Here is a 25,195-nt window from a genome sequence, read left to right as displayed (position 1 = left end):
ACGCTTGGTGCGAGCAGCATGGGCAGTTAGTTATCCGTAGCTGTATATACCATAGTAAAATTGTACTGAAACTCTATCTGTCCTAAACATGATTTGGAGGGCTACTTCAGATCGACCTAGGTTCTTTCTCAAATAAAAAAGTTCCTTTTCGAACCGAACAGCGTGACTCGTTTGGCTGCAGATACATACGTGCAACCTTGTTTACAGGTGTGTGCGCACACAGTCCCTTTCTTGCCTGCTTCTTACCTATTATAATATTCTACAATATCCTGTTTTCCAAATGTTGCACCAAATGTACATGACTTTTCATGCTTGTTGTTTAATACCGAGGTCATTGAGATTGTTTGTTTTCGTTGTCATATAGGTGAATTTTCGAACAGTTTCTACAAAACATTGTTGTATATATTCATTGTTTTTCATGTTTTGGATGATTACATAACAGATTATAATAATAACAGTCATAATAATAATAATAATCTTTGCTATTTGTTTATAAGTTGTCCCAAGCATGAAAATGTTTTATTTTTTGTTTCTATGCTTGAAATCTTCCTGTTCCAAAATCACAAATATTTATTCGATGTAATAGAGATAGTTATTCATGTCGCATCACATACAGAATCGCAATAGCTGTTAAAAGTTCATATTAGTGGCAATCAACTCTAAATGAAGGTATATAAATAAAAAAAAAAGAAATGGTTATTGTGTGATACGTAAGCACTTATAAAACTAACTTCTGAATCATATTGAATCCGGTTAATGTCCTGTGCAAACTTTATAAAATGTAAATGTGACTTGTTTTAATTCTCTACTCTGCAAGTATGCGAGATCTGTAACTGGGTTTATGCTTTCTCATTTAGGGGTGACCATTTAGCTCAGATAATGTTTCGAACCAATGCCAGTGGTTCAGACAGTCGTCGAATATTAAGACACACAAAAAACACGGCGTTTTTTGCCTTTCTCTGATCGATCCACGTCCACCTTAAAGACTTCCCCATCATGTGCTCTGAAGCAAGATCACTCTGTTTTTAAATAAAATGTTCGCAGACGACTAGCACGCGCCATTAATCGAACGAAACGTTTGTGTTCTGAGAGGTGCAAACGATATTTTTATAATTCACCAGTGGTTAACTTGTGACGCGTTGTTTGTGTCTCTTAGTTGAATATAGATCGGACGAGTGAAGTTTCAGTAGGATGGCTAGTCTCCCACTTAATCCAAAGCCCTTTTTGAATGGTTTAACCGGTAAGTTCGTCTCTGCACACGATCTGTTAGCTTATTTGCAATATTCTTCAATTTGTAATTTGATTTGTTTCAACGGAACTACTCATTTCTTGTTGTTCCAGTAAGACTATCCAGACAGACCAATTGAATAGTACTAGGTGATGATTCTGTTCTCATGTTCAGTACTGTTTTTCGTTGTTTACTTAGGTGAGTGAAAATGCGCAGCTTTTCTTAGAATCGGGGATTTTTTATTGATTACCGATACATCGTCTTAGATGCTACGTGATTTTGAAATGCTAAATTTTGAAATTCTAGCGGCACTTTATTCCAAACAAGTTGACAATGCGACTAACTTCTAAAAACCTTCCTAGGTTAGGTGTGCTTATATGATTCGGCAGGCTTTCGGCCGATCCGGGGATGACATTGTGATGATGATACATCGTCTGGATGATATGCTCTTCTGTAGCAATCTTTAGTTGCGATTGAAAATTACGTTGCAGCTCTTGCTTTGTCCTCAGATACATTTTTAAATGACAGACTGAGCTTGTATTTTACTTTTGTTCTCAAACGCAAAATTTTCGAGATTGATAATACATTGTTATTTATGAAGTTTGTGAGATTTAAAAACGTAAATGGTTGACTTGTGCTTTCGTTTTCTAAACACAGTAATCAGTCTTCTTCTGAGGTTCACATGCTGCAAAGATTCAAAAAAAGGAGCTAGGACCTTCAACCTTTAGGCGTACGCAGCAGGAAAACTTGTCTTATAGAAGGAGGCGTGCATCCCTACCTCAATACACAACTACGGCCCTTGGTTGTTTACATTGTGTGGTTCTTTAAAAAATATTGAATTACTTTGTATTGATCTTACTGTGTTTTACAGGTAAGCCCGTGATCGTAAAGCTTAAGTGGGGTATGGAGTACAAAGGCTACCTGGTATCCGTTGATGGTTACATGAACTTACAACTGGCCAACACAGAGGAGTTCATCGATGGAAATTGCACTGGAAGCCTTGGCGAAGTTCTAGTTAGGTAAGGTTTTTAATTTTTTTTTTTTTCTGTAACCATTCCGGATCCATCAATATTGAACCCTGTGCTAATGGCGTGTTTCTTTCGTATCTTTCTTCTAAGTTTTCTTTCGTATGAAAATTGAAGATGCTGCTGCTTTATATTTGGATAGATCTTTAGAGGTACTTATGTCTAATTGTCACTGGTGAATCTAAAATGATTAGTTCTATTATATAGAAAATGTGAGGATAATAATAATATTAGTACTTTAATAATAACAATATTAATACTTTTTGAATTATCTGGTAATATCTTTGATATTGTAGCTTCAGCGTTTTTGAAGATACAGTGGCTTAAGAAGGGCAAATGATAGGACGAGGTAAGAATTTGGAATACGGAATTGGATTCCATCACATCATATGATGCATTTCAATTGTTTCATTTTTTGTTGACTTTTTGCTTCATTCAGATGTAACAACGTCTTGTACGTTCGGGGTTCCGAGGAAGAGGAGGAAGATGGCGAAATGAGAGAATAGACAAGGACTTTTACTGGCAGGTCAAGTCGATGGAATTCGTGAGAATGGTATGCTGGGCCTAGCTGTCTGGGTGATATCTTCTATAGCGCCGTGCGTTCCCTAAACTGAACTTTTTGTATACAACGCAACTATTCCTGCCAACTTCACTCACGACTATATATATATATATATATTTTATTTGCTCATCTCAGTCGACTGCTTTGGCAGAGGTCGCGGCAAACTCATAGGTTATCAGTTGTCTGGCAGCATCCATTTTGGTGTCATACCTCATCCTTTTCAGGTCGTTCACTGTTGTGATAACAGCAGTGAACGACCACTCGTCATCAATTCAATGTGAATAGAAGCAATATGCGACCAATAAATATCAAATACAATCAATAATTGAAGTTTAATGATTGTCTTTTTATTAGTCGCACATCTGATTTCCTTCTTCTTTTATTGGGCATGCGCAAGGTGTGAGAGGAAATTCAGCTAAAATGTCAATATTTTTCATTTAAAATTCATTGCCTGTATAACTTTGCATTTTTACAATGTAATTAAGTAAGTGTAATAACTTACTCTATTTATAATGCTTAAGTGAAAAGTCATTCGGCAAACTGTGTATACCGTATAAGCATAATGTGTTTATAGAATAAGGACTCTAACGGTTTATTGTGGTTTCCTCGTGGCCGAAAAACTTCAAACGTGTCCGAAAAACTTCCAGTCGTAAGTCTGCCGGGTATCGTTCTGGCAGTTTCGGTTGAGATTCGCCCGTTGCAATAATACATATATGAAAGTAGGTACCCTAATCCTATATATATATACATATATAATACTTTCTAATGCAAAATAAAAATTCACACATAATTATATGGATGAGGCACCAGTTGCGAATCAGTTTTCCTTCGGATACCTTCAGTTTCACTTCACACGAAACCAGTTTCACTTCATCAATATTTGGTAAAAAGTAAATTAAAAATTGAATGTAAAAACTATGTTATTTTAAAATTCAATTGGCGGTATAATAAATGTATTCCCAAGATGCATGTCCCGAGGAGGTTGTATTGAAGCTCGGAACATCGATTAGAGATCTCTTCAAACAGAGCTTTGATTATCACATGATTTTTCCCATGAAAACTGAATGAAGTTAAATTTCGAATTGTGTTTTACAGAGTTCTACCCATAAATATGTGCACAGCTACATTATCAGGATATGTGTACAACATCTTGGGTTTCGAACGAAAGTTAATTCTAATTATCGATATTAATTAAGTAGTAACAATGACGGTTACTTGTTGGGTGTAAGCGGTAGTCATGTATCCATTGAATTATCAATGACACACACAGTCATATTCCGTCTTGAAACATCAGAGTCAAGTAATAAGCCACTGATAGCGTTAAAATTCAATTTTAAAACAGCTATACATAACGGAAGACTAGCTATGCTCTATATCTATAGCTTTACATTGCCGTTACATACTGTAATTCATTAAACTAGATGCAACGGAACGTGGACACCTTTCAATATTATGCCGGCTATGTTTGCCGCAAATGAACATTAGTGTAAGAAATGAATGATGAAAATCTGTCAGATTCGCGACGCGGTTACAGCAGAGGCGCTTTTTATACCTATCTTAGCATTTATCTGACCGCCGGTGTAGATCACGCCTGGTATAAACGGATTACATGGGCAAAATACGTAACTTCTCCGCTAAACAAGCATTACCTTATTTGAGCCTAGTCGCATTTTCAGATTAGTGATAACAATTTATGGCTTGAAATTTTGCTGGAAAAAAAGGAGACCAAAGACTATCAGCTGGATGTAGTTCATCCGGAATAAGGCTTCCTTACATAATAGGACGCTTAGAATGGCTAAAGTATATACACAGTAGCCCATACTTTTGTAGTAATACCTGAAAAACAAAAAAAAATAGGCAACATTGGAATAATATACTTAATACGTTTGCTAAACTATCAGATTTACTTAAAGTAATCAATTTTGAATAACATAAAAACTGCACTGTAAGGATTTTCAGATTCGTTAACGTATATGGTTATGGAGTACCTTGAAACGACAAAATAGATTTGGATGATCTTTGTACGTTTTGCACTGAAAAGCTGATGTTTTATTTTTAAACACCTTTACATTTAAAAGTACAAAACGACTGTGGTGTGGTTCTACAGTTCACCATATGTTCCACTCGCTCTCAGCGACCATAATATAACATCGACGCGAAGACTTAGACGGTCAAGCCTTTTTGGTCAAAAGAGAGAGATTACTTGTTCATGTCCTTCCAACGACACACGCTACACAATCTGTGTGAATAGAAAAAGTTACCACGATACAATGTCATACTTCATTACGATGATCGGTACTTCGTCAAGCGCATGTTCGATATGAAAAAGTGCACTCACCTATTAGGATGTGGCACGTTCGGCTGGGTGACCACCGTAGCAAAAAATATACAAACTGGCGCCGAGAATAGATACGGATCATTGGCAAGTGGCACCAGGTGTTGGCGGATCCATACGATCACTGAGGGTACATAGAGAGGTAAACAGAGCAACTGAACCAGCAAAAGACTTGTCTGCAGCTTCCAACGGGAGCTAAAGGCTGATACTCCCTTGCGATCCTCAAGGAACCGATTCTGGCACGAAAGTACGATCACCTGTGAATAAAGGCATAATAACTCACGTTATTGCAGACATTACGTACAATAGCACAACATAAACCTAATGACTCCAAAAAAAGGAGAATATAGGCTTTAAAATAATTTCTTTCATATGCATTGGAGTTGGTCATCCCTGTGTTGCTGTGCGTACAAAAAAAATTTTCACCGAGACCGGAATATAACGAAATAGAGTAGCTACCTGGCGCTATGCTACATTTTGATATAAATTTTCTTCACACCACCAAAATGAATACGGTTTGCAAATTGAGGCAATAATATAAATATATCGTTTTATGCACAAATGATGCGAATATACGAAAATGTTTAGTTTGGCGAATATTTTTAGGATACCCCCTGCTACTTACACCATGAAGAAGGGATTGAAAAAATGGGTCGAAAGAAAAATCACCTGAACAAAGTGGACAACAACTGCCGCGACAAGTCCGATACCTCCTCCTACACCGATAGCTAAGGCTGAAACTGCCACAAGGGTTGCTGTCAGTGGTCTGGATGTTGCGTTTTCGTTCACCTGAGGTATCGTTCGCGGATCGTCCCACGATTGACGTATCATTTTCTTCATTTTGATGTAGCAGGTAGAGCAAAGGTTCAATACTAGCTCAAGTATTTTGGCCAGTAACGAAATAATGCCGAGAGCTAAGGAATATAACATTATTCGGATAGCACAGCCCTCCATCGAAGATGTGGTTCCTGGAAGTCGACTCAGGTACGGTGCCAATGGAGCAGGAGATGTAGGCAAGAAAACCATGGCTTCTATCAACGTGGGTAATAGGGTCAGAGCGAAGAACCTCGAGCTTCGTGAAAGCGAATCGCCGAAGGTGAAACAAATGCCCAACTGACCCAAGTCAGCGAGCTGCCGTGCGATGACGATAAGCACTAATGCTAAAGAGTAAGACAAGAGGCCTTCGGCGTGGTGAACAAGAAGTTGTGTGAGAGCTGTTTTGAGATCAAACTGTATATGTACATCATATGAGCAGTTAGGATCCAGGTAGAAGTACACGGTTGAGTTGTGGTTCTCTTGGTGATTTGGGGTACTATGCAATCGCAGGATGAATGTCGTAATGGAGTTCGCGCGTGCTTGGAGGTGGAAGAACACCTCCTCATGAGACCAGTCCGGCTTGAAGCGGGCGAGTCCAGCTCCACTTGTGCCTTCCAAGCATAGTTTGCTGTGCACCTTTATCGTGTACACCTAAACAACATGTGTTTGAATAGACATTCAGGGTAATTATTAATAGTACAGTATATGAGGCTTTAATAGGAGGGCTATAAAAGCTCAGGTAAGAATCAAGAAGTTGTGAGCTAGAGGGATACCTTAAAAACTTATGTTATGAGTGAAGATGACTAACTGACTTTTCTAGCTCCTACCCTAAATAGAATTAATCCTGCACTTTTTCGTCATTTTAATTCATGTTAGAAGTCCAAAAGTATCGCTTGCGTTTAGCGATATTATGTATCTGAACGTTCAATTGTCGCATGACAGCATTTTCTATTTTTACTTTGTTTCTTATGTATTTTTTGTATAGTGCCTGTACTAATCTTGCTCGGCATTTGCCCGAACACGTATTCGAGCATCTCAGTTACCCGATCTGTCAGCCGTACGCTGAATTATACGTTGCGTAGATCGTAGCGAAGACCTGTAGTGCAAATGGCTTAATTCGATACCCTTTGTTTCAAACTGTAGCTTACCTGCCACAGATGTTGCATGCCGATAAGGGTGAATTTTTGAAATATGGCTTTCTCTGAAAGATGCATCGAGATCACAGTCGTCTTCTGAAAGAATCCATTGAACAACACAGTAGCGTCAAATGTCCTTTCCCTTTTTCTGGCAATGAACCTTTCGCCCAATATGACGGCCCCTTCCATTAGAGCAGGTACATTGATCACAAGCGCTTGAAAGTTTCGAGCAACAATTTCAGCCGGCGTAATATGATACACTCGGCCAGTATCTCTGTTTATCGTCTCGAACATCACATCCTGTCTTGTTGCCACTGATGGTACAAGAAGATTTTTGCGGGAGATATCTACGCCGCTTAAACAAATGACGGTCGTGCCGTCTCGCTTCAGTCGAGTACATCCAAACAGCCAGTCATCGTTTTCTAAGCCATGCGCCACGATTGAGATTGATAACTCTTTGTAAACCGGCACAACAAGCGAAACACCAGTCAAGACCTTTTTCTTAACATAACGCCAGGACCCTTCAAACATTTCTTGCCATTCACGGCCCTGAGCAAACGCGACAGTTCGTGCCAATCTTGGTAGCGTCTGAAGTGAATTATGCAGGGCAAACTTCCGAACAAAGTGATAATTTAGGATCTTAATGATACGGTCACGGTCATCTATTATAGAACCTTCTTGAACAATATCGAATAAAGCTCGTGATAGTGCCAGTTGAAGTTGCTTACACCAGACAACGCACAGATGATCGGTGGAAGCCCAACACTGTGGAACCGACTCAGAAAGCACTCGTAGGCCTTGAGGAGAGTCTCCTAAGTTTGCACGGACCTACAAATGATATTAGAAAATTATTTTACTTAAATATGAAAAGTATACTGCGCCCGTCGTCAATACGCAAGCAAACATCAGATACATACACGATGTTTATATCAACATTTTATTATCAAGTTCCTCGCATAGTTATTTTTGAATTTAACAACTCACTTGAAGATCCCGTTCCCCGCCCATCACGCTGAGTACAGGGGGTAAAACATGGCCGACCTGCAACCATACTTGGTTTATCCGTTCGTAAAACTCCCACAGACTGCGATCCAGGTACGCTACCGGGCGTCGAGAGGGACTGGCCAACTCTACGTGTAGTGCGACTAAACTCCTGTCAAAGTCAGGGTGAAGGTACAGACTGCGAGCGACCACCCCGCCCATGGAGTGACCAATTAATACGATTCGAGGAGCCGTATGTGGATGGATAAGGTTCCAGTTCTTACTTATTACGCGAAGGCATTCCAAAAGAAATTCTGCTTGTTGTGAAAGTACTCCCCCATATAAGGCGGACAATTCCTGCTTGAAGCCAAAAAAAATTAGATTAACTATCTGAGGGAAATTCTTTTGTGTATAATTTTTCGATGTAAGTAAAAACACCCAGTTTGTAATAACTTTGTCAAATCAGAAAGGACTCATATCATTTCGTGGCTTAAGTAACGATAGTTTCTAACTAGAAAGGTTAAACAAAATAGAAACTAGTTATAGGAAAAATGTTTAATCAATCATCTTATTTTTTGTAGCGACACAATGAGTCTAACTTGGTTGAAGTCGATCGTGTAAACCGAGTAAATAGGTAAACCCAGCCTGTTTCTCGTTTCGGCCTTCATCTGTAAGATTGAGCCAATAGACCGCGCTTGGCCCGGATTTCCTGCGTTGCCATGTATGAACACGAGAGGAATGCCATTCGGCACTGATCTGCGCAACTCCCGAGCTATCACACTAAAATATAACAGACAGAGAGATACAAACGTCTTTATCTGTCCCGTTTCGTAAACATATCCTCCTTGTATTACCATCTTTAGTCCAACAAACTGCTCGATTTCAGAGTGCCCATTTAGACATATCCACATTGTATCTGCAAAGGCTTTAAAATTTAATCTTCTTTCATGTTATGGATGGTACATCAACTTTATTATCATTCATAAACTACATATTTGCATATTAATTTACCCTTCTCCATAGAGTAGCAATTTATAACGAGGAAATTTCTTGGTCACATTCTCATTCAGATCAACTTCCTGAAATGTGAACAATGATGAATGCATTGAAACAGCCTTTTAAAAATGAAGCGGTTTAACGCTAACTGAATCACTACAATCAATCCTTAATTCTTCAATACGTGAGGAAACGTATATATTTGTTACCCTTATTTTGGACCCCACTGAGTAAATACAATAGCATTCATATAGTTGTTGTAAAAATTTATTTAAAAACAAACCTATTGCTACCGTACATGAGTAAAGTACTCACGGAGGGACATAATCTAGTATATGTTCCCCATCTTTTTAGGCCCGTATACTGTAATTTAGTTATTCACAGTCCATAAACAGATTCTTCACATAAAAATGTGAAATAAAATAGCCATCAAAGTGTGTTCAAACAATAGAATTTGATCCTTCATACTTACAATGTACTGTGGCGGAACCGGCATATACGTCATGGAACACTGATTCGACGGCAGATCCAGAAGCTGTTGTAGTGACAGTAATGCGCAAAGTATAGCAAACGCGCCGATAAGAACGTACGAAGGCATCGACATCTATTATTTGATAGAATTTTAACTAAATTAGTCCAAATTGACGGTGAACATAATATAAGGGACTGTTAGAGAAATATGACTAATTGAGTAACCTTGTGGGTCATCGCGAAAGAGTAGATAGCTCTTGTAGGGTGTTATCATTTTTAATACCAAAACAGTGCGATATTACTACATTTCTAAGGAAGACAAACTACAAAGGTGTAGTGTTGAAAATGACCCTTTCGCGGCGGAGCTAGCTAATCAGACGCACATATGCAATGTTTGTTTACGTAAACAGAGAGTAATTAAATGAAGCGCATGCCCACTTTTTGGTTCGATCATGACGCAAATTAGGCACTGTCTAAATACTTATACAAAACTCCTCTCACTTTAAAAATATATTACTCTATTAGTATATACGTTCTTTTTATCAGTGTGCGTACTCCTTCGTCAGGTCTTCGCATACGTATATATAATATTGCATGGTCCCTACGATGTTTTTTAGCATAGCGCGTAATGTAAATGGATCAGGTCTGTTGCTATCAAATTGATTACCTTTTATTGCCAAATTAATTCTTTTTTGTTGATTGTTTCTAAAAGTTTCTTATATTATTTCGGGCGCTATTGGCAGTATTTAACTCAGTCGTATGCATGTAACAGAATGATACAAAAAAAGAATCGCGTTCCGTAACCTAAACTCACTGACAACCTCTAAAAAATACGTGCAAAGAGGCAAAGTTGTTGTCAATAACTTGTTCCATATCAAATAAATCGGGGACTACAGTTGTTAAGAATAATCTATTTTATTTCGCCAGGATTATATAGTTTTTATATATTGCTAGTAGAAATTGAAACAACAATGCCTAGTCTTTTCCATAGATTATTACAATATTTAATTTAGGCAAGATAAGAAAAGCCGACAGGTAGATCAACAGTGACACGAAGCGGATAAATATAAACTCCACCCGCGTTTAGATTATTTACGATAAATGAAAACAAACGTCACTGTACCTTTGATGTAATTTTCATGTGCCACAATTGGTTTCCTTAAAGAAAAATATGCAAGAGTTGGCAGAAGCTATCTCATATTGCCAATTGAAGTTACCACTTGAAACACTGCACAGTTACGGCTTGAACTACTCTGTTCACATGTTACACGGAACCTGTTTGTACCTTGATTTAGCTGAGGCGCAGCTGGGAGAACTCAGTAGTTAGACAACTCCTTACATGGCCCAGTGCCAGCAAACGCTGCTCTCTTGCTGGCCCCGTCTGATCCCCCCCCCCCTTTCACCTGACTGCCTGCGTAAACCCGAATAAGGCCTCTTTGAAGATCGGCGAATTCAGTTTCATAGAAGCTTCGCTACTATAGACAAGTGCAATAATAAAACGCGGATCGTCTAAATGATCCTTTCTCCTTTAAAAGCTTAGTACTTATTTTATCTAAGTAATTGAAACAAAAAACGTATCTAAGACTGTATTCTAAGTAATTGAAACAAAAAACGTATCTAAGACTGTATGTACCATATAATGTTGGTCGAAAAATTAAAGTACGAAAAAGAAGAAAGAAGAAAAAAAGAAACGAAACTGAGTTCTTTCTAAATAAAATGTGTTGGCCAACTAAAATAAATTATGCCCGTTCCTAAATAAGTTACGCAGAAATAATTATGTAAGGGAGGTGTTTCACCAATCGGCTGAGAAGGTTGTCCCGCTTGAACGCACTAACTTGACTGATGACTGATAGACTCTAAATTGAGAAAAGAATAATGGTACTTCATTTATCACTTAACAGGGCCTCTAAATTGCCGTATTCTACAGTAAGAATATCCTACTACCTAAAGAAGAGGTAAGATTCTGGTATATGGAGAGCGAGTTGAAGCAAAAAAAAAATAAATATTTGAAAAAAAATTAAAAAATTGAAATTTTTATGTGAAGAACAGATAATGAAGTTGCTTAATATCAGGATTAGACTTATTAATTGCCCTGAAGTGCCTTCCTAAATTAAATAAAAATCTCATTTTTCCGTACGTAATGTATAAGAAGATTTGAACCATGCTACAGTTGCTGTCCTTTTAGGCAATTTTAAAGGCTTTATGCTAAGAAACTTTTTCATAGATTGTTGTCAGTTTGTCAAAAACATCAAAAATATTCAGTAAAGACATAATTAAAAAACAATAACAGGCACCCGAATTCTATCTATGGAAATTTTTCCAAAATTTTTTTTCATTAGACTGTCGAGCGCACCAAGGATTCGGAAAGTAAAGAACATAAAACCAAAGGAAATGTATCCCTGCTTTTCAGTACGAAGAGTCTTCATTATGTAGCGATAATAGTGGACATGCGTTCGATATGAGCGTAGTATTAATAATACATTTTATTTTGCAACAAACACAAAAACATATCACAGATTAGTTGTAGCGAACGTAGCTGTTCGTGCATTACGCAATACCGAATTGGCTACTGCGCGTCCTCTAGCAAAAGCTTTTGCTTAAACATTTTCACAGCTTCGGGTATTTGTTTGAACCCTAATAAAAATAACAATGTTTTAAATAAAATTGAGTGAATAACAGTGCATGAAAAACAAAACTAACTTAAAACTTTATGTAGCTTTGTTTTGTTAAGAAATAGCACTTTATAATTTCTAGATTATTTTCATACAAATTAAAGCTATTGGTTGCGAAGTCTCGCCTCAGCTAAGCTTCTTCGCCGTTTTCATCGTATCTCGACCATAATATGCATTGTCAGATGCTTCGTAACTGTTAATTTGTCATTTTTTCCCATTGAATGAAACAGCTGAGACTACGCCTGCTTTGAAGCTGCTTCGAAACCTGCAAGATACACAATAAAACAATAGTTGCTCGGGAATACTTGCTAATTATCGTATGAGTTCGTATCATTCATACCATGCGCATATAGTTTGTTTAAACTAGGTATCGTGCATAATGTTAGCATTGTTTTTATTATCGAAAAAATCACTGCGTTATAGATACTGGATTGCAGATTGATTTTGTGTTATAAATAGTAGATTCTGTGTGTAATCATTTTCTACCATTGCATTACTATTAATCCGTTGCGTAGCTGTTCATGCTGAATGAACCAAGCAGAAGGTAACTTATAGATTGTATTACCAACCTCGAATAAATATGGTACTTTTTGTTAAATTGAGTATTAAAAAAGTGAAATGCAGCCGAAATTTATATACCTGCGAAAAATCTTTCCCGATCGATGTGAGCATAGCCTGTCTTTGACTTTTTTGTTCTGAAAAAGTTAAGGGTAAGCAAATCCAATTAGTTAGTAAATTAGTACAGACTTCTTAGTACGCACCATTTGTTTGTCGGTATTCTCAAATAAATGAATTCACTTTTAGGTTTTCTCACCGCTTTACGGGCCATAAAGAGGATCCTCAAATGATGCTTTCTCACTAAATAACATTAACACACTATTATGTTAACGTTATGTTATCAATTTTTAAAACTATCTGCATCGGATAGGGAAGTCTGACCTCGAAGCATTCAAACAGGTCTTAAGATGCGAGTAGTTGACAAATCTTCAATTTTTCAGGTTCGGCCGAAATTGGTCTATTGCCTTCTGTAATATTTTGCAAAACAGTACGCTGTACGCATTCAAGTTCAGTCTTTACGTCTTCTCTATTTATAAACAGTATTTGCCGTTACCGAAATCACAGAAGTTTCCAATTTAAGCAATTAGTTTTTATGAAGGCATTGAAGGTTATATAAGGTACTTTTTAACTGACTCCGTATGCCGTACTCTGTTAAGGGTTTTAGAACATATTTTCAAAACAAAAAAAAACACGTCTTCGAATTGATTAAACTGCTTCTATATATATATTTTTTTACAGCGAGTTCATATAATAATGAATTCTTTAGTTATTTTGATTTGGTGGAATCTTTCTGCAAAATTGCTTAGAAGGGATTGCTTAGGTACCCCTTCCCCTCCGGTAAGATGCAACTCATAAATCTTCAACAGGTTTTGTTTTGGTAAAAGCTAACTCCATTGCTGTTACCGTAGCCTAATAATGCTAAAAAATAATGGCGGTTACAAACAATTTGGAATACTTTGTTGCTTTGTTGAAGGCGAAAAGGTATGGCAAATTGCTCAAGTTGTCTGCTAGTTGACCCGATTCAACTCATATTGAGTAAAAAGTGGCAGTTGCCTTATATTTGATCGTATAGTCGAAAATTATGCTGGAAATAATAATAAAAAATTAAGGGTTACTTATACCTTAATAACCGAATTAACGGAATTCATATGCAGGGCTAGTATTAAGCTGATCCTTCTCCTAGCCAGACAAAGTGTATGTTCAAAAAAGGATGGATTGTTTGCAAGATTATAGATGTCGTAGCAGCGGTTACAATACATGTTTAACTAAATTGCCTTTGATACATTTGAAGCTACTGAAATCTCCTTTATTTGTAATTCTAACCGGCACAGAAATAATGTTATTCATTACTAATTTACATTACCTTCTGTTAGCGTTGGCACAACAATATTTAATTTCTGCAGTCGTCTCTGAGCCAACGTTAAGGCGCTCTTGTTATCTCTTCTAAGTTCGTTACCAGTTGATTGTTCATGCAAGGTTGAATTTGAAGTCGGTCTGAATTCGGAATAAATCACTACGCTCTAAAAAAATAAAACACATAGTCAGCTTACCGAGTATGTATTCTGATGACTGTGTTCACAGAAAGTTTCATATTTTTTCGCCTAAAGATCGAATTATTTCAAAACATAGTATAGGTTGGCCGATACAGCTGGGTCGATTGAATCAGTGAGGTGACATGAATGCGTAGGAAGGAAATTCTGGACTAGTAGAATGAGATTCTCGACTGTGTTTCGATATCTAATAATTCACTATATATTATATTACATGTAAAATTTAATTATTTAATCTTCTTTTTCTTAATAATCTTGTGTGTAGAACAGTTTAGGTAACGTTAGGGCTCATCACAGTCAAAGTTGAACAAAACAAGTACAAATCCAGAATCGGGTACAGGAGGAACATGAGGTGAACTTAGCAGTCTTACGACACTGCCGTGGTAATTGCCTAGATGTGAAACTCAGCGCCCGTGAACAACATTTACATAATACCCTCAAAATAATGACCTAAAATAACTTAATGAAATGTACTGTTCCGGACAATCTGGAGTCGGTAAGTCCATACAATTCGATTGAGCCAACTAGCCTTTGCTTATACACAGTAACTGTGTTTAGCAGACAAAAAAGAAAAATGAGATTTACCGAATCGTTTGCTATATGGAAGTTTTTATGATCTTTCCTATTGTTCGCATCGTTATTTGATTTCGAACAAGCAGCGTCTCCAACTAAGCCTAGCATGACGCTTTCCGCCTTCTCAAGCTGTGTCCTGGACTGAAATTTACAGCTGATATTCTTTACATGTATGACAGTGTCCATCGATTTGTCTTCAGAAAATGATGAACTAGTGGTAGTAGACCCAGGCGCACTTTCGTCCATAGAAGCCCCCATGTCGTCTGGCTCCTAACGATACAATTGTGATACAAAAAAAAAGCATGCTTTCAGGCCAAAAACGGTCCAAGCATATTGCGCTAAGCTTTTGCGAAAAAAAATTCACATTTTATCACAAAAAAATGAGCATTCGAGAAGCCGGAGACTCTTATTTTTACCTTGTTATGATTACGACGTAAAATTAATCGAAGTCGGTTGATTCGTTCAACCTCACTATTTTTATGAGCCTATTTTATACACACCCAATGCTCGAATTTAAATATTGAATAACCATACTTTTTATATACTCTAAAAAAAGTCGTAACAGCAAAAACTTTTGGTGGCAGTTGAGAAATGTATAAGACATATATTGTCGGTAAGGCTTTAATTAAAGGATGCTATTTATCGAATTTCCCAAAATAGCCATTGAGTAAAGTTCTATTAACTTAGTGAGTATTACTAGTTTAGTAAAAACATGACCAACTATATTTGTACGAAATTCATTATGTATATCTTACCATTTGATCGAGCGGTAACGGCTGTAACGTCTCTGTCACTGCAAAATGTGACATTGCATTTTTGTAAATAGCGTTATTTTTACTGTGGGCATAGTTGGTGTGAAATATACGTGCGCATACGGGTTCATGAAACAGGAACTAAGTTAAGCAAGCAATCGGAAATTTTCTGCTGCATTTCTATATTACTTACAATAAACGTTTAGACTCTATGCAGGCATAGTCGACATTGTTGACATTAAAAGTACACCAAGAGTGTATTACTTGGATGTCCGGCGGTGTACAGATTCGCACGATATCTAGCTTTTTTTACTAGTCACAAATACTAGAATGCTTTTGCGGCGTAAAATTACAAAAAAAAGTAACCGTACGATAATTCGCATCAGATTAAGCTGACATGCAAATGCAAACTGTTTAACAATCACACTTCTTTAAGAGAGGTTATACATCATATAACGCTTGTTGTAAAAGAAGATTACAAACAGATTACAGTATACATCGCGAGTAAGAACTCATTAAATCATCAGTCGGCAGACGAAATACGTACGAAGTTCCTCAAAGTCGTCATCTGGAATCCAGAAAAAAAAGCTTCGTTAAACTTGCGGTGACACATTACTGAGCAACTGCAGCATCTGCGTAAACATTAAACCATGCCACGGTGTCCAAGTGAAGCTGGCGAAGCTCACCAATCATATATTTTCGATAAGATACTAGCATAGTCAAATCAAACTTCAAACTGAGACAATTCAAATCTCTCAAGCAATCTATATGATACTTCATACAACGTGTTGCTTCTAGGATTTTAGAGATATTAACTCAAATCAACGAAATCATATGGACAGTTATACAACAACAAAAAGCCTAGTGGTGCTTCCGCTGCATTTTTCGACGATAACTTCGGTTTCAAGGAAATATGTAACTCAAGGGATTATAAATTGCCAGATTACAGGCTGATAGCGCCGAAAATTGAAACTGGTTTCCTAGGCTAAGCGATTTTCTTAGTGGGTAACGTGTTTGCTTGCTGACTGTAAGGATACGTGATGGTCTAGATTCGAACCCGAGCTTAGACAGATTTTATTTCGTGGTAGTAGCCAGCTGTCAGATAAAATACCTAACGGTAACACCGAATGTAAAGCTCAAAACATAGAGAGTGTATGAAATTTACCACTGGGTATATCCTCCGCATTACTCTCGTGGTCTGATGCCTCGCAACGCATTAAGCTGTTTTCCATTATGAGACGGTGACTCACAGGCAGGCAGACCTTTTTCTGTAATCTAACAATAATATTTGTATGAATTTCTATTAACTGCGATTGCAACGAAAAAGTTCAAATCAATTAGCTAAAATTGTAAGTGCGGAAAGAGGCGTACAAAGGAAACCCATCTATTCGTGAGGGAAGAGAACCAGCGCCTATGGAACTTTCCAAATTATTTTTTCTTCTCTTATTAGCCAATTCGAAGTCATCGAAGGATCTTTCATCTGAATTTTCTCGACTTCCTATATAAGAAGCAAACAAACAAACTGTATAAAGCTAAAAAAATTGCTAATATAATTATCGTTTTTAACTGTTAAACCAACTATCAAAGGATTTTATGTAGAATTTATAAAATTATCATTTTTTATGCATAATGTTCTATATAGTCAATCAGCAATACACTATACAGAATCAACAGGAACATAATGCAACTAGTATCTGTGCCGCCTAGCAATCTTGGAGTTGTTCCATGCTGATACCGCTTCTTCATACATGAACGGTTTCACCTTTCGTACTATTCTGTACTGTAATGGAGGTAATGTGTCTCGTATTGCTCTTAAATATAAAGTTAGATGAGCTACGTTTCATTTGTCCTACCTTTTAACGTAAGGTAATACAGCATAAAATTTTTTGAAAACTGTTCTGTTATTTTCAAGATAAGGTACGTGTAATACCACCTGCGTAAATGTTAGCCAATTCCAATACGCGATGCGTTTAACGGCTGCTTATTGACAGTTGCTTCACTTTCTTATCTGTAGTTACATGGAGATTCCATTTCTGAAAAATCTATACTTAAACATTCCGTTAATTTAGTAGCTTTAATTATAATAGACAAATGCAAAAAAATAGTGTTTTAGCGTGTACCTGTAAAATTCGGCGTCATTGACCGGATCTGCCGGGAACGTAATATCTTGCTGGGGCTGAGCGGTAGACGTGATATGTGCTGTTGCTTTTACTATTGCTGGGAATGATGATGGTTTCTTGATGTCACTGGCGCCGAAATGAAAGGCCTGAACATTTACGGGTGATTGCCAGTATTCCATCCGGGTTGGAGTAAAGCGAGCTATTTCAAACTCGTTTTTAAAATGAATCATTTCACGTAGCTCTTGAAACACAGCCAGTTCGACTGGGTCCTCGAAACTCGATAATGTCGACACCTGATTCTGCATCAACAATGAGCTACCATCGTCATGTTTGTACCGCTCAAACATCTGCAATGCATCCCATTTGAGCATTAGTCATCTAAACTCATTCTATCTGAGGAAACGAAAAAATATGAAACTGCCTCTATCAATAAATGGTTCTCGTTGAACACCTGGAAAATTTTTTCCAGGACAAAATATTATATTGTCGAAAAGTATTAACCGCTGCCCCAGCTAGATGGCTATATATCACATTTTTCAGGTCGCATGAGTCGCGTCGAATCTCTTTGTGGTTGATGTCATTTGAAAGCCGAAATTTGGCAATAGTGAATGTACCGTAGTAAAATAAATAAATGAATAAGCAAATAGTAAAAAAATATTTCAACACCTTTATCGGCCTAAGCCCATCTAACGGCTTTAAAATCAGTAAAAATTTTTACGACAATTTTAGTTACGATTAAAGCATAAATGCTGCCCAAATCCATGAAAAAATTATGCTGTTTATGATAAAGTTGCATTATCGAAAAGGACGGCCCACAAATTATTGTCTTTTTTTGCATGAAAAATGCTTTCCCTAAAAGTCCACCAATTACGGTATTATATTTGGAGGGTTTAGAAAGAGATCGTGCGTTACGAGTTGTCTCCGTCTGGTAAATTGATTGGTTAAAACCTCTAACCTTAAATGGCTTGTCATAACCTTATTAACAACTAACAAGATTATAACAAGCCATTAAAAAATTCGACCGGAACTAATGAACACAAAAGGTGTAATCTTTCTCCATGACGACGCTGGACCACATATATTTTTAACTTGCCGGCCAAACTTGAGAGAATTTGATAGCTCTAATGCACCTGCCGTACAACCTGATTCTTCTTTACCATAGGATTACCATCTGTTTCGGTTTCTGCAGGACTTTTTAACAGGGTTATTTTCGTTTTGATGCACGAATACAAAAGTCACGTGTCACATTCTTTCGCCCAAAAACAGCGCCAGTTCCATAACTATGGGATTATGGTATTACAAAAAAAGTGGCAGAAGGCCATGGATTAAACTAGCTCATATTTAATTTAGCAATATAATTTTAAAATGAAAAAAGTATTCGCTTCAAGTTTGGCTCAAAACAGTCAAAACTTCAGAGAATGTAACACATGGATTGACCTTCGAAGAGAGATTTCGTCTAAAAGGATATGGCGACTTTCGCCAGCATCTCAATAACATAACGTACACGTTGGCACTGTACAAAAGCGAGGGGAGTAAACTCCTAATTGTGAAAGTGGCAACGCCGTGACAAGAGTCTAGTCATGTCTAGACATATTTATGCCTTACATCTCATTCATCAACTATTATGATTATTATAATGTTCGAAATAGTACAGCGTACTTGTTTAGCATACGTATTTCGGTCTGGAAATCAACTGCAACGAGAAAAAGCAAACACTTCTTGTAGCAGACTCTACGAATGCTAATTTGATCATTTACGTGGATAGCAAGAACAAGCCAGCATACTCACATGCTTTGTGAAAGCAACCAAACTTTCTGCTCTCTTAAGCTCGCCGCTCATATCTAAAACTTGAAGGCTTCCCACCACCTTACGGCATCATTTATGCTCGCACGCTAGTCGACACTTAGAATCGACGCTAATTTAGGTACAACACAAAGTGTTTTACCTCAGCTAAAGAAGCTGAGTGCACAGGTTACAGAACAGAAGATGCACATAAACATATGTACATATTATCAGTGCAGAGACACTGGCACATCAAACGACTTTTTCACTCCCGTTTGTCTACAAACAGCTTGTTCTGGTTAAGCATAAAAAGGCTTCCGACGAAATGTGCGCACGTAACATTCGCTCCAAAAGGCATCCATCTTAGCTTCTGACATACACACCAAATTAAAGCATCGTATTCGTGTAACTTGTTAGAAAACCGCAATTTGGCTAAGCCTTGGCTAAATCGGGTCCTATAGCGCCGTGTCTGTATAGCTTATAGGGAAACAAGTTATGGCTATCTTTGGTTTTTTTTGTATTTGACACACATGACAACGCAAACAGAAACCCACAACATGTACTCGTGGTCGGCTAATTTTGTACATTTTTTTACGCTTTATTTCTTCACTAAAGACAAGACGTTTCAAGGGAGCTGGTTTATAAAGCGAGCACAGACCAAGCGTGAGCTAAGCATTTTTTGGTTGTTTATGATTCGAAGCTTACTAGTTTGGACTAGCAAGTCATCCTTGAGGCTGGCTAATTTACCACGAGAGTTAAAGTGATTTCCACTCGTGTCGCGAAAAATCGCACGTTACCTCAGATCGTGAAAGCACTGTCGAAGGCAGAACCAGCCCCTGTTGTTTCCAATTTTCTGCATCCCTTGGTTGGGTCTGAAACTTGTTGGTACTGTTTCCTACGCTTGAGTTTACTTTCAAACACGCCACTTGTCCTTTGAAAAAGATCACAACACAGCATTTAATATAATTTAGCCACACGGAACTGCTATTTCTAGCACACATTTCGATGTATATGGCAGATGCATTTCGCAGCCCCTTAGTGCATTTCTTGGTTTGTCTATAAACTTGTCAAAATTCCTATCGACTGTGAGTGTACTCACAGTCTTTCCACTTGTATTTTCCAGGATCACAGAAAGCTGCTGTTAATCCTCTACGTTCTATTAATTAATCCACTCACCAGTTGATTCTTCGGCCACTAACAAGAATTAAAATGCTGTCAGTACACTTTGTCATTCTTTTTAGGGGACTGCATTGCACCAAAATTCGCTATTGACTAGCATGCGCTTTTGAGGTACTGATATTCGATTGGATTCAAACAGTTAACGTTTAGGTAGTATCAAAAGCATTATTTAAGGAATGCCAAGAAGCGCATTTTCATTTTTAAAAAAATGTGGAAAATGCGTAGTTATTATTTTTAGGCTGCTATGATATCGTCTGATGAAATGCCTAACGGCGATACCGGACGTAAAATTTGGAAACATAGAGGGGTAACAAAACAAATATTAAACGTTAAACATGGTTAGCTCATTTGTTAAGTATTAGTGTGTCCTACCAAATCCACACATCGATTAGTATCAGCCTGCAGCTTGAACATTTTTCGTAAAAACTATTATTATCATGAACCCAAAAAAAAACAACAAGTTTATGACTAAGAAGATGCTTCAGAAACGGAAATTTCAGCCAAATGCACCAAGGTTATAGCACGTAAAATAAGCTAATTTATTTTAATTCGTTATCAGGACAGCCCTCAATTAATTCTTTTGTTCAGATATCTTACTGCAGGCTGTGAAACTGAGTCGTAAAAGTAGCCCGCCAAGTTTGAAAGGTCGATAATGATGACGCGTTAGCTGGTTCTTCTTCGGGCGGCTTACACAGATTGTCCCATTGATGATAATAGCAGAAAGCATTCATTCATTTATTTATTCGTCTTCTAAACGGAGTAATTTAGCCAAATGTCGAACTGTTCTAACGTTTGCGCGAGTGTAATTCACTGCGTTTACTGATTGGTCTGTTACTGAGCCAAATCGATGGTGAGGCAAAGCACCATTGTATCGTGCCAGTGTAAACCTGCTAAATGTGCTGGCATACAGAATTCTGAACAAAATGTTGTACGTCAATGGAAATATTCCCCCGGAGTGTTTTCCTTTGAAGTGCTTTTCGATGTAATGGATTGTCTCTCAGCACTTTTGAGGAGGATAGATTGCGTACTCGTCCTAATGAAATGTTCATCAACGACATTAGCGTCATGCAGTAGCCAGCGACAGCTTGCAAAATTTCTTATTACAAAAGTGGAGTCAGGATATTATTGATTCGCTAATAACTGTTAGAAAAACCCTCGTATCAGTTACAGCAGGGTAATAACAGAAGACCTGCTGGTAAAAGACTCATTTGATATATTCTTAATACAATTATTATTATAATTATTGAAAGAATAATTTCACCTTATGTCATAGTCAGTGGCGAAACCATAGCAAATTATGGAAACAAAAATAGAATCATCCGAAGGTATTGTCTCAGCTGGTGACAGTAATGAAGTGATATTCGTTCAGAAGGAAGGGTTAGACACCGAGTCGGTATCTGTGGTAAGCATCGATGTACCTAATGCTAGCGGTGAGTGGCAAAATGATGATGAAGTTGTGGCCGCTGCTACTTCTGACATCGCTGCGAAAGCGGCCGCAGCGGTCGCCGCAGAAGAAGTGGCTTCTGCGACCGCGACCATGCCCGCGGCTGCAGAAGCTGCTACTGCTGCTGCTGCTTCAAGCATTTCGGAGACGAGAACCAGTGGAGGAGCAGATGATGATGGAAACAGCAGTGTTGATGCTGCTAATGTTAATGAGGGGTTTTGCCAGAGAACAACTGAAGACGATTGCAGATCTAAGTCGAAAGGTGGACCAGCAGCCAACGAGAATTACGGAGACACCCGCTCTGAGTCATCAAACTCATCTGACAGAGAACAGCTAACTGTGGGCCACGTTACGGTTAGTACTATTCCTTATAGCGGTACTGATGGTAATAGTAATTATAGTCAAGACTCACTGTTTGAGTTGTTGCAACTTTATGAAATGGCATTCACGACGAACTTTGCGAATAGATGCTGCATGAGAGAGAGCAAGAGAGAGACAGACCAACAAGTTCACTGGATGGAGCAAGTAAGCCAAGTAAAGGCATTTAGGATGCCTTTCAATTTTGGACTTCACAATAAAAAACAGTGTTTCAACTTATCAATCTGATTTATTCTCCAATAATAAGCACAATTGAGTATTTGATGCCGGGTAACGTCGCACAAAATATCATCAGACCGATGATATCAGGTGTTTCGACCGTTAAGTCAAGGGCCCTAAACGGACTTTTAAATCGTAATTAGTATCGAATTTTGTTTTAAATCGTGGTAACATTTTATTCTAATGCAAGACTCATATTTCTAGTTTAGTGGTACGTGCAAAAGTGGAAAAGCCATAACGACATAACCGTGAGGTCAACCGAAACTTGCTGATGCTTTGTGGTGTGTTGAAACAACAAACTTCGTCTTGAATCTGCAAGCTGGACGCCAAGCAAACATATTTCAGGGGATATAAAACCCATGAAGCGTGTAGGTTTGATCTCATTAATGTGCCATCCAGTGATCCTTGCTGCACGTAACAATGTGTAATGCCAGATGATATATATTTCGCATGGTCTCTGTCTACCCCGCATCTTATAAGATGACGTTTTAATGCTTCGATGAAGAGCGAATTACTGTTATAACCAGTTTGGATGAAATTTGGCCTAATATTGTATGTGTATTTTAACTGATTCGTTTCAAAAGACGATTGTAAAAACTATGTTTAGATAATTTTCTAGATGGTGTCATAATGCAAACTTCTAGCACAGTAAACGAGAACAGCTTTAGCTTCATCGAAGTAGTGTTAGGAGTTAATATTCTCTACAATTTACTGCATTCGCAACGCCCGGTACCGTTGTTGAGAGCGTTCTACACTGTTTTCTTAATTAAAATAGACGCGTCGTTCGATTGAATTTTCATACAATTATACTGAAGAAATATAATTAAAATAACACGGTTTCGTCAGTTCATACAACATTCAGTGCCTAATGCATTCGCCGTACATTGTAGTGTACGTATGCTTATATTCGCTTATTTAATTTGTTAATATCTCAATTATTAGGTGTCATGCGTTAAGCACAAGGTTGAGTGTTCTAAGTGTGGCAGTGAAAAATCTCTGTTTTGGCGCACTGCTAATAACGGTGGCCTTCTTTGCGTCGCGTGCGTAAGTTCAAGCTCGAGTAATCTAGGAAGTACCTCTGGTAACGGAAACAGTCGTTCAGTCGAACCAATGGTCAGCAAAGAGGATCCCGAAGAGGACGCTTCCCAAGTAAATATCACATCTGCAAATTTCTTAGACTAGTCTAAATTGTATCCATATGCTTTGAAAATTTCTACTGCCTGCGATTACAATACTAGGACCTTGATGTTGATTAAATAAATCTTTAAGCTTTCTTTAGCAACGTACGGTTAAAACCATTCAAATGTGAAAATGTATTATTATACTATATATTATTATACGTAATTTGAAATCTAGATATATCCACGATCAGAACGTAAGGAGAGTAGGCAATATAACTGGCAACTATGGCAAAGTTTGGTATTGTAACAAAACATGAATTTGTTTTTTATTTCTCCAAACCGTTGCAACTAATTAACGACTTTAAGTGTAAAATTGAGCTGCACATTATTTATTATAGTCTCATATATACTTCCTTTATTTAATAAAAATGGCTCGTGTGCTAATAATCTAACAAGGATAATATCTTACCTGTGTTTCATAAAGGGTGGAAGTGAATCTCCGGCTACCCCGATGGGTAGCGTTGATAACGAGGAAGGTGATGACGGACCCGAAACGGAAGATGGACGGGGAACGAGACCGCCTAGCTTACGCAAAAGAGAAGTAAGTATACGAAAGGTCCACTGTTTGTAATGAATGATAACGATGAATAGAACGATTTCGCGCATATAAAAATTAACCTTTTCTAATATTCTAGTGGACGTAGCTGTGAATACATGCGGTCTAAAGAAGAAATATAATTATTCTGATTTGCTACTCGTTGACGATTTCCAGGTTCGCAAAGGCACTCGCATGAAAACAGCAAAGAGTGTAAAGAGTTTAGTGAAAGGCCGACGAACAATATTGTTTAAACGAGCTCCCCCAACAAAAACTGCACCCTCCGTTGCTCACTTCATTACAACTCCATACGTTCGACACAAAGGCAGCTATCTTCAGGTACTATACTATGGTGACAATAACAATTTATTATTCCATTGTAGATCCTGCATCAATGGTTTTTCGAAGTAGATTCAACGATAGCGTAATTGTTGCCGTTTGTATTTAACAGTCAGGTGACATCGTGTCGATGCTCGGAGATGATGGTGATATTTACTACGCCCAGTTGCGTTCGTTTCTTGTTGACCAATTTGGCCAATTAAGTGCGACCATTTCGTGGTTAATTCCTAGCGAGCGAAGTCCAGCAGACGGTTCCTTTGATCCAGCTTCTTTCGTGATAGGTAAACTGTTTTTAATAGCTATAAATAATTTAAAAGAAGCCATACATTTTATGCGACTAATGTGTTATCACCATGTATATAT

General features: G+C 37.7%; 4 protein-coding genes across 7 annotated transcripts in view; 2 read left to right on the top strand and 2 right to left on the bottom strand.

The window, feature by feature from the left end:
• Window positions 1-1,042: 1,042 nt before the first annotated feature.
• SmF (small ribonucleoprotein particle protein SmF) lies at window positions 1,043-3,151 on the top strand. Its single transcript, XM_022830777.2, has 3 exons — window positions 1,043-1,240; window positions 2,100-2,247; window positions 2,693-3,151. The coding sequence occupies exons 1-3, from the start codon at window positions 1,192-1,194 to the stop codon at window positions 2,757-2,759; spliced, it is 264 nt and encodes an 87-aa protein (XP_022686512.1). The 5' UTR covers window positions 1,043-1,191; the 3' UTR covers window positions 2,760-3,151.
• PGAP1 (GPI inositol-deacylase) lies at window positions 3,141-11,506 on the bottom strand. 3 transcript variants are annotated; one of them, XM_022830778.2, is made up of 9 exons: window positions 10,674-11,506; window positions 9,552-9,683; window positions 9,095-9,162; window positions 8,683-8,863; window positions 8,087-8,440; window positions 7,115-7,930; window positions 5,820-6,617; window positions 5,154-5,407; window positions 3,141-4,651 (listed from the first exon to the last, which is right to left on the bottom strand). In XM_022830778.2, exons 1-9 carry the CDS (start codon window positions 10,689-10,691, stop codon window positions 4,507-4,509), a joined length of 2,766 nt encoding a protein of 921 aa, XP_022686513.1. In that variant the 5' UTR covers window positions 10,692-11,506; the 3' UTR covers window positions 3,141-4,506. The 3 variants fall into 3 exon arrangements, with proteins under 3 accessions (XP_022686513.1, XP_086823845.1, XP_086823846.1); XM_086967719.1 differs by having other exon boundaries at window positions 10,836-11,506; XM_086967720.1 differs by lacking the exons at window positions 9,095-9,162; window positions 10,674-11,506 and having other exon boundaries at window positions 9,552-9,681.
• Window positions 11,507-12,002: 496 nt separating this feature from the next.
• LOC111259083 (uncharacterized) lies at window positions 12,003-24,453 on the bottom strand. Its single transcript, XM_086967718.1, has 9 exons — window positions 24,368-24,453; window positions 17,776-18,122; window positions 16,821-16,930; window positions 16,203-16,223; window positions 15,659-15,696; window positions 14,916-15,173; window positions 14,144-14,300; window positions 12,862-12,917; window positions 12,003-12,487 (listed from the first exon to the last, which is right to left on the bottom strand). The coding sequence occupies exons 2-9, from the start codon at window positions 18,120-18,122 to the stop codon at window positions 12,419-12,421; spliced, it is 1,056 nt and encodes a 351-aa protein (XP_086823844.1). The 5' UTR covers window positions 24,368-24,453; the 3' UTR covers window positions 12,003-12,418.
• The window catches only part of LOC111259066 (GATA zinc finger domain-containing protein 1), a 6,320-nt gene continuing 2,601 nt past the window's right edge, over window positions 21,477-25,195 (top strand). Inside the window, exons 1-6 of one of the 2 annotated variants that reach the window (XM_022830756.2) lie at window positions 22,407-22,534; window positions 22,982-23,145; window positions 23,720-23,926; window positions 24,383-24,499; window positions 24,671-24,832; window positions 24,945-25,113. In XM_022830756.2, coding sequence (XP_022686491.1) covers window positions 23,137-23,145; window positions 23,720-23,926; window positions 24,383-24,499; window positions 24,671-24,832; window positions 24,945-25,113 — 664 coding nt within the window. In that variant the 5' untranslated portion in view covers window positions 22,407-22,534; window positions 22,982-23,136. Of the gene's footprint in view, window positions 22,535-22,981; window positions 23,146-23,719; window positions 23,927-24,382; window positions 24,500-24,670; window positions 24,833-24,944; window positions 25,114-25,195 lie in introns of both variants that reach the window. The other variant, XM_022830755.2, reaches the window with a different exon arrangement.

The sequence above is a fragment of the Varroa jacobsoni genome, unplaced genomic scaffold (genome assembly GCF_002532875.2).
Source record: "Varroa jacobsoni isolate VJ856 unplaced genomic scaffold, vjacob_1.0 scaffold_290, whole genome shotgun sequence".
In the NCBI taxonomy this organism is placed as follows: domain Eukaryota; kingdom Metazoa; phylum Arthropoda; class Arachnida; order Mesostigmata; family Varroidae; genus Varroa; species Varroa jacobsoni.
This window is presented reverse-complemented; position numbering and strand designations above follow the sequence as displayed.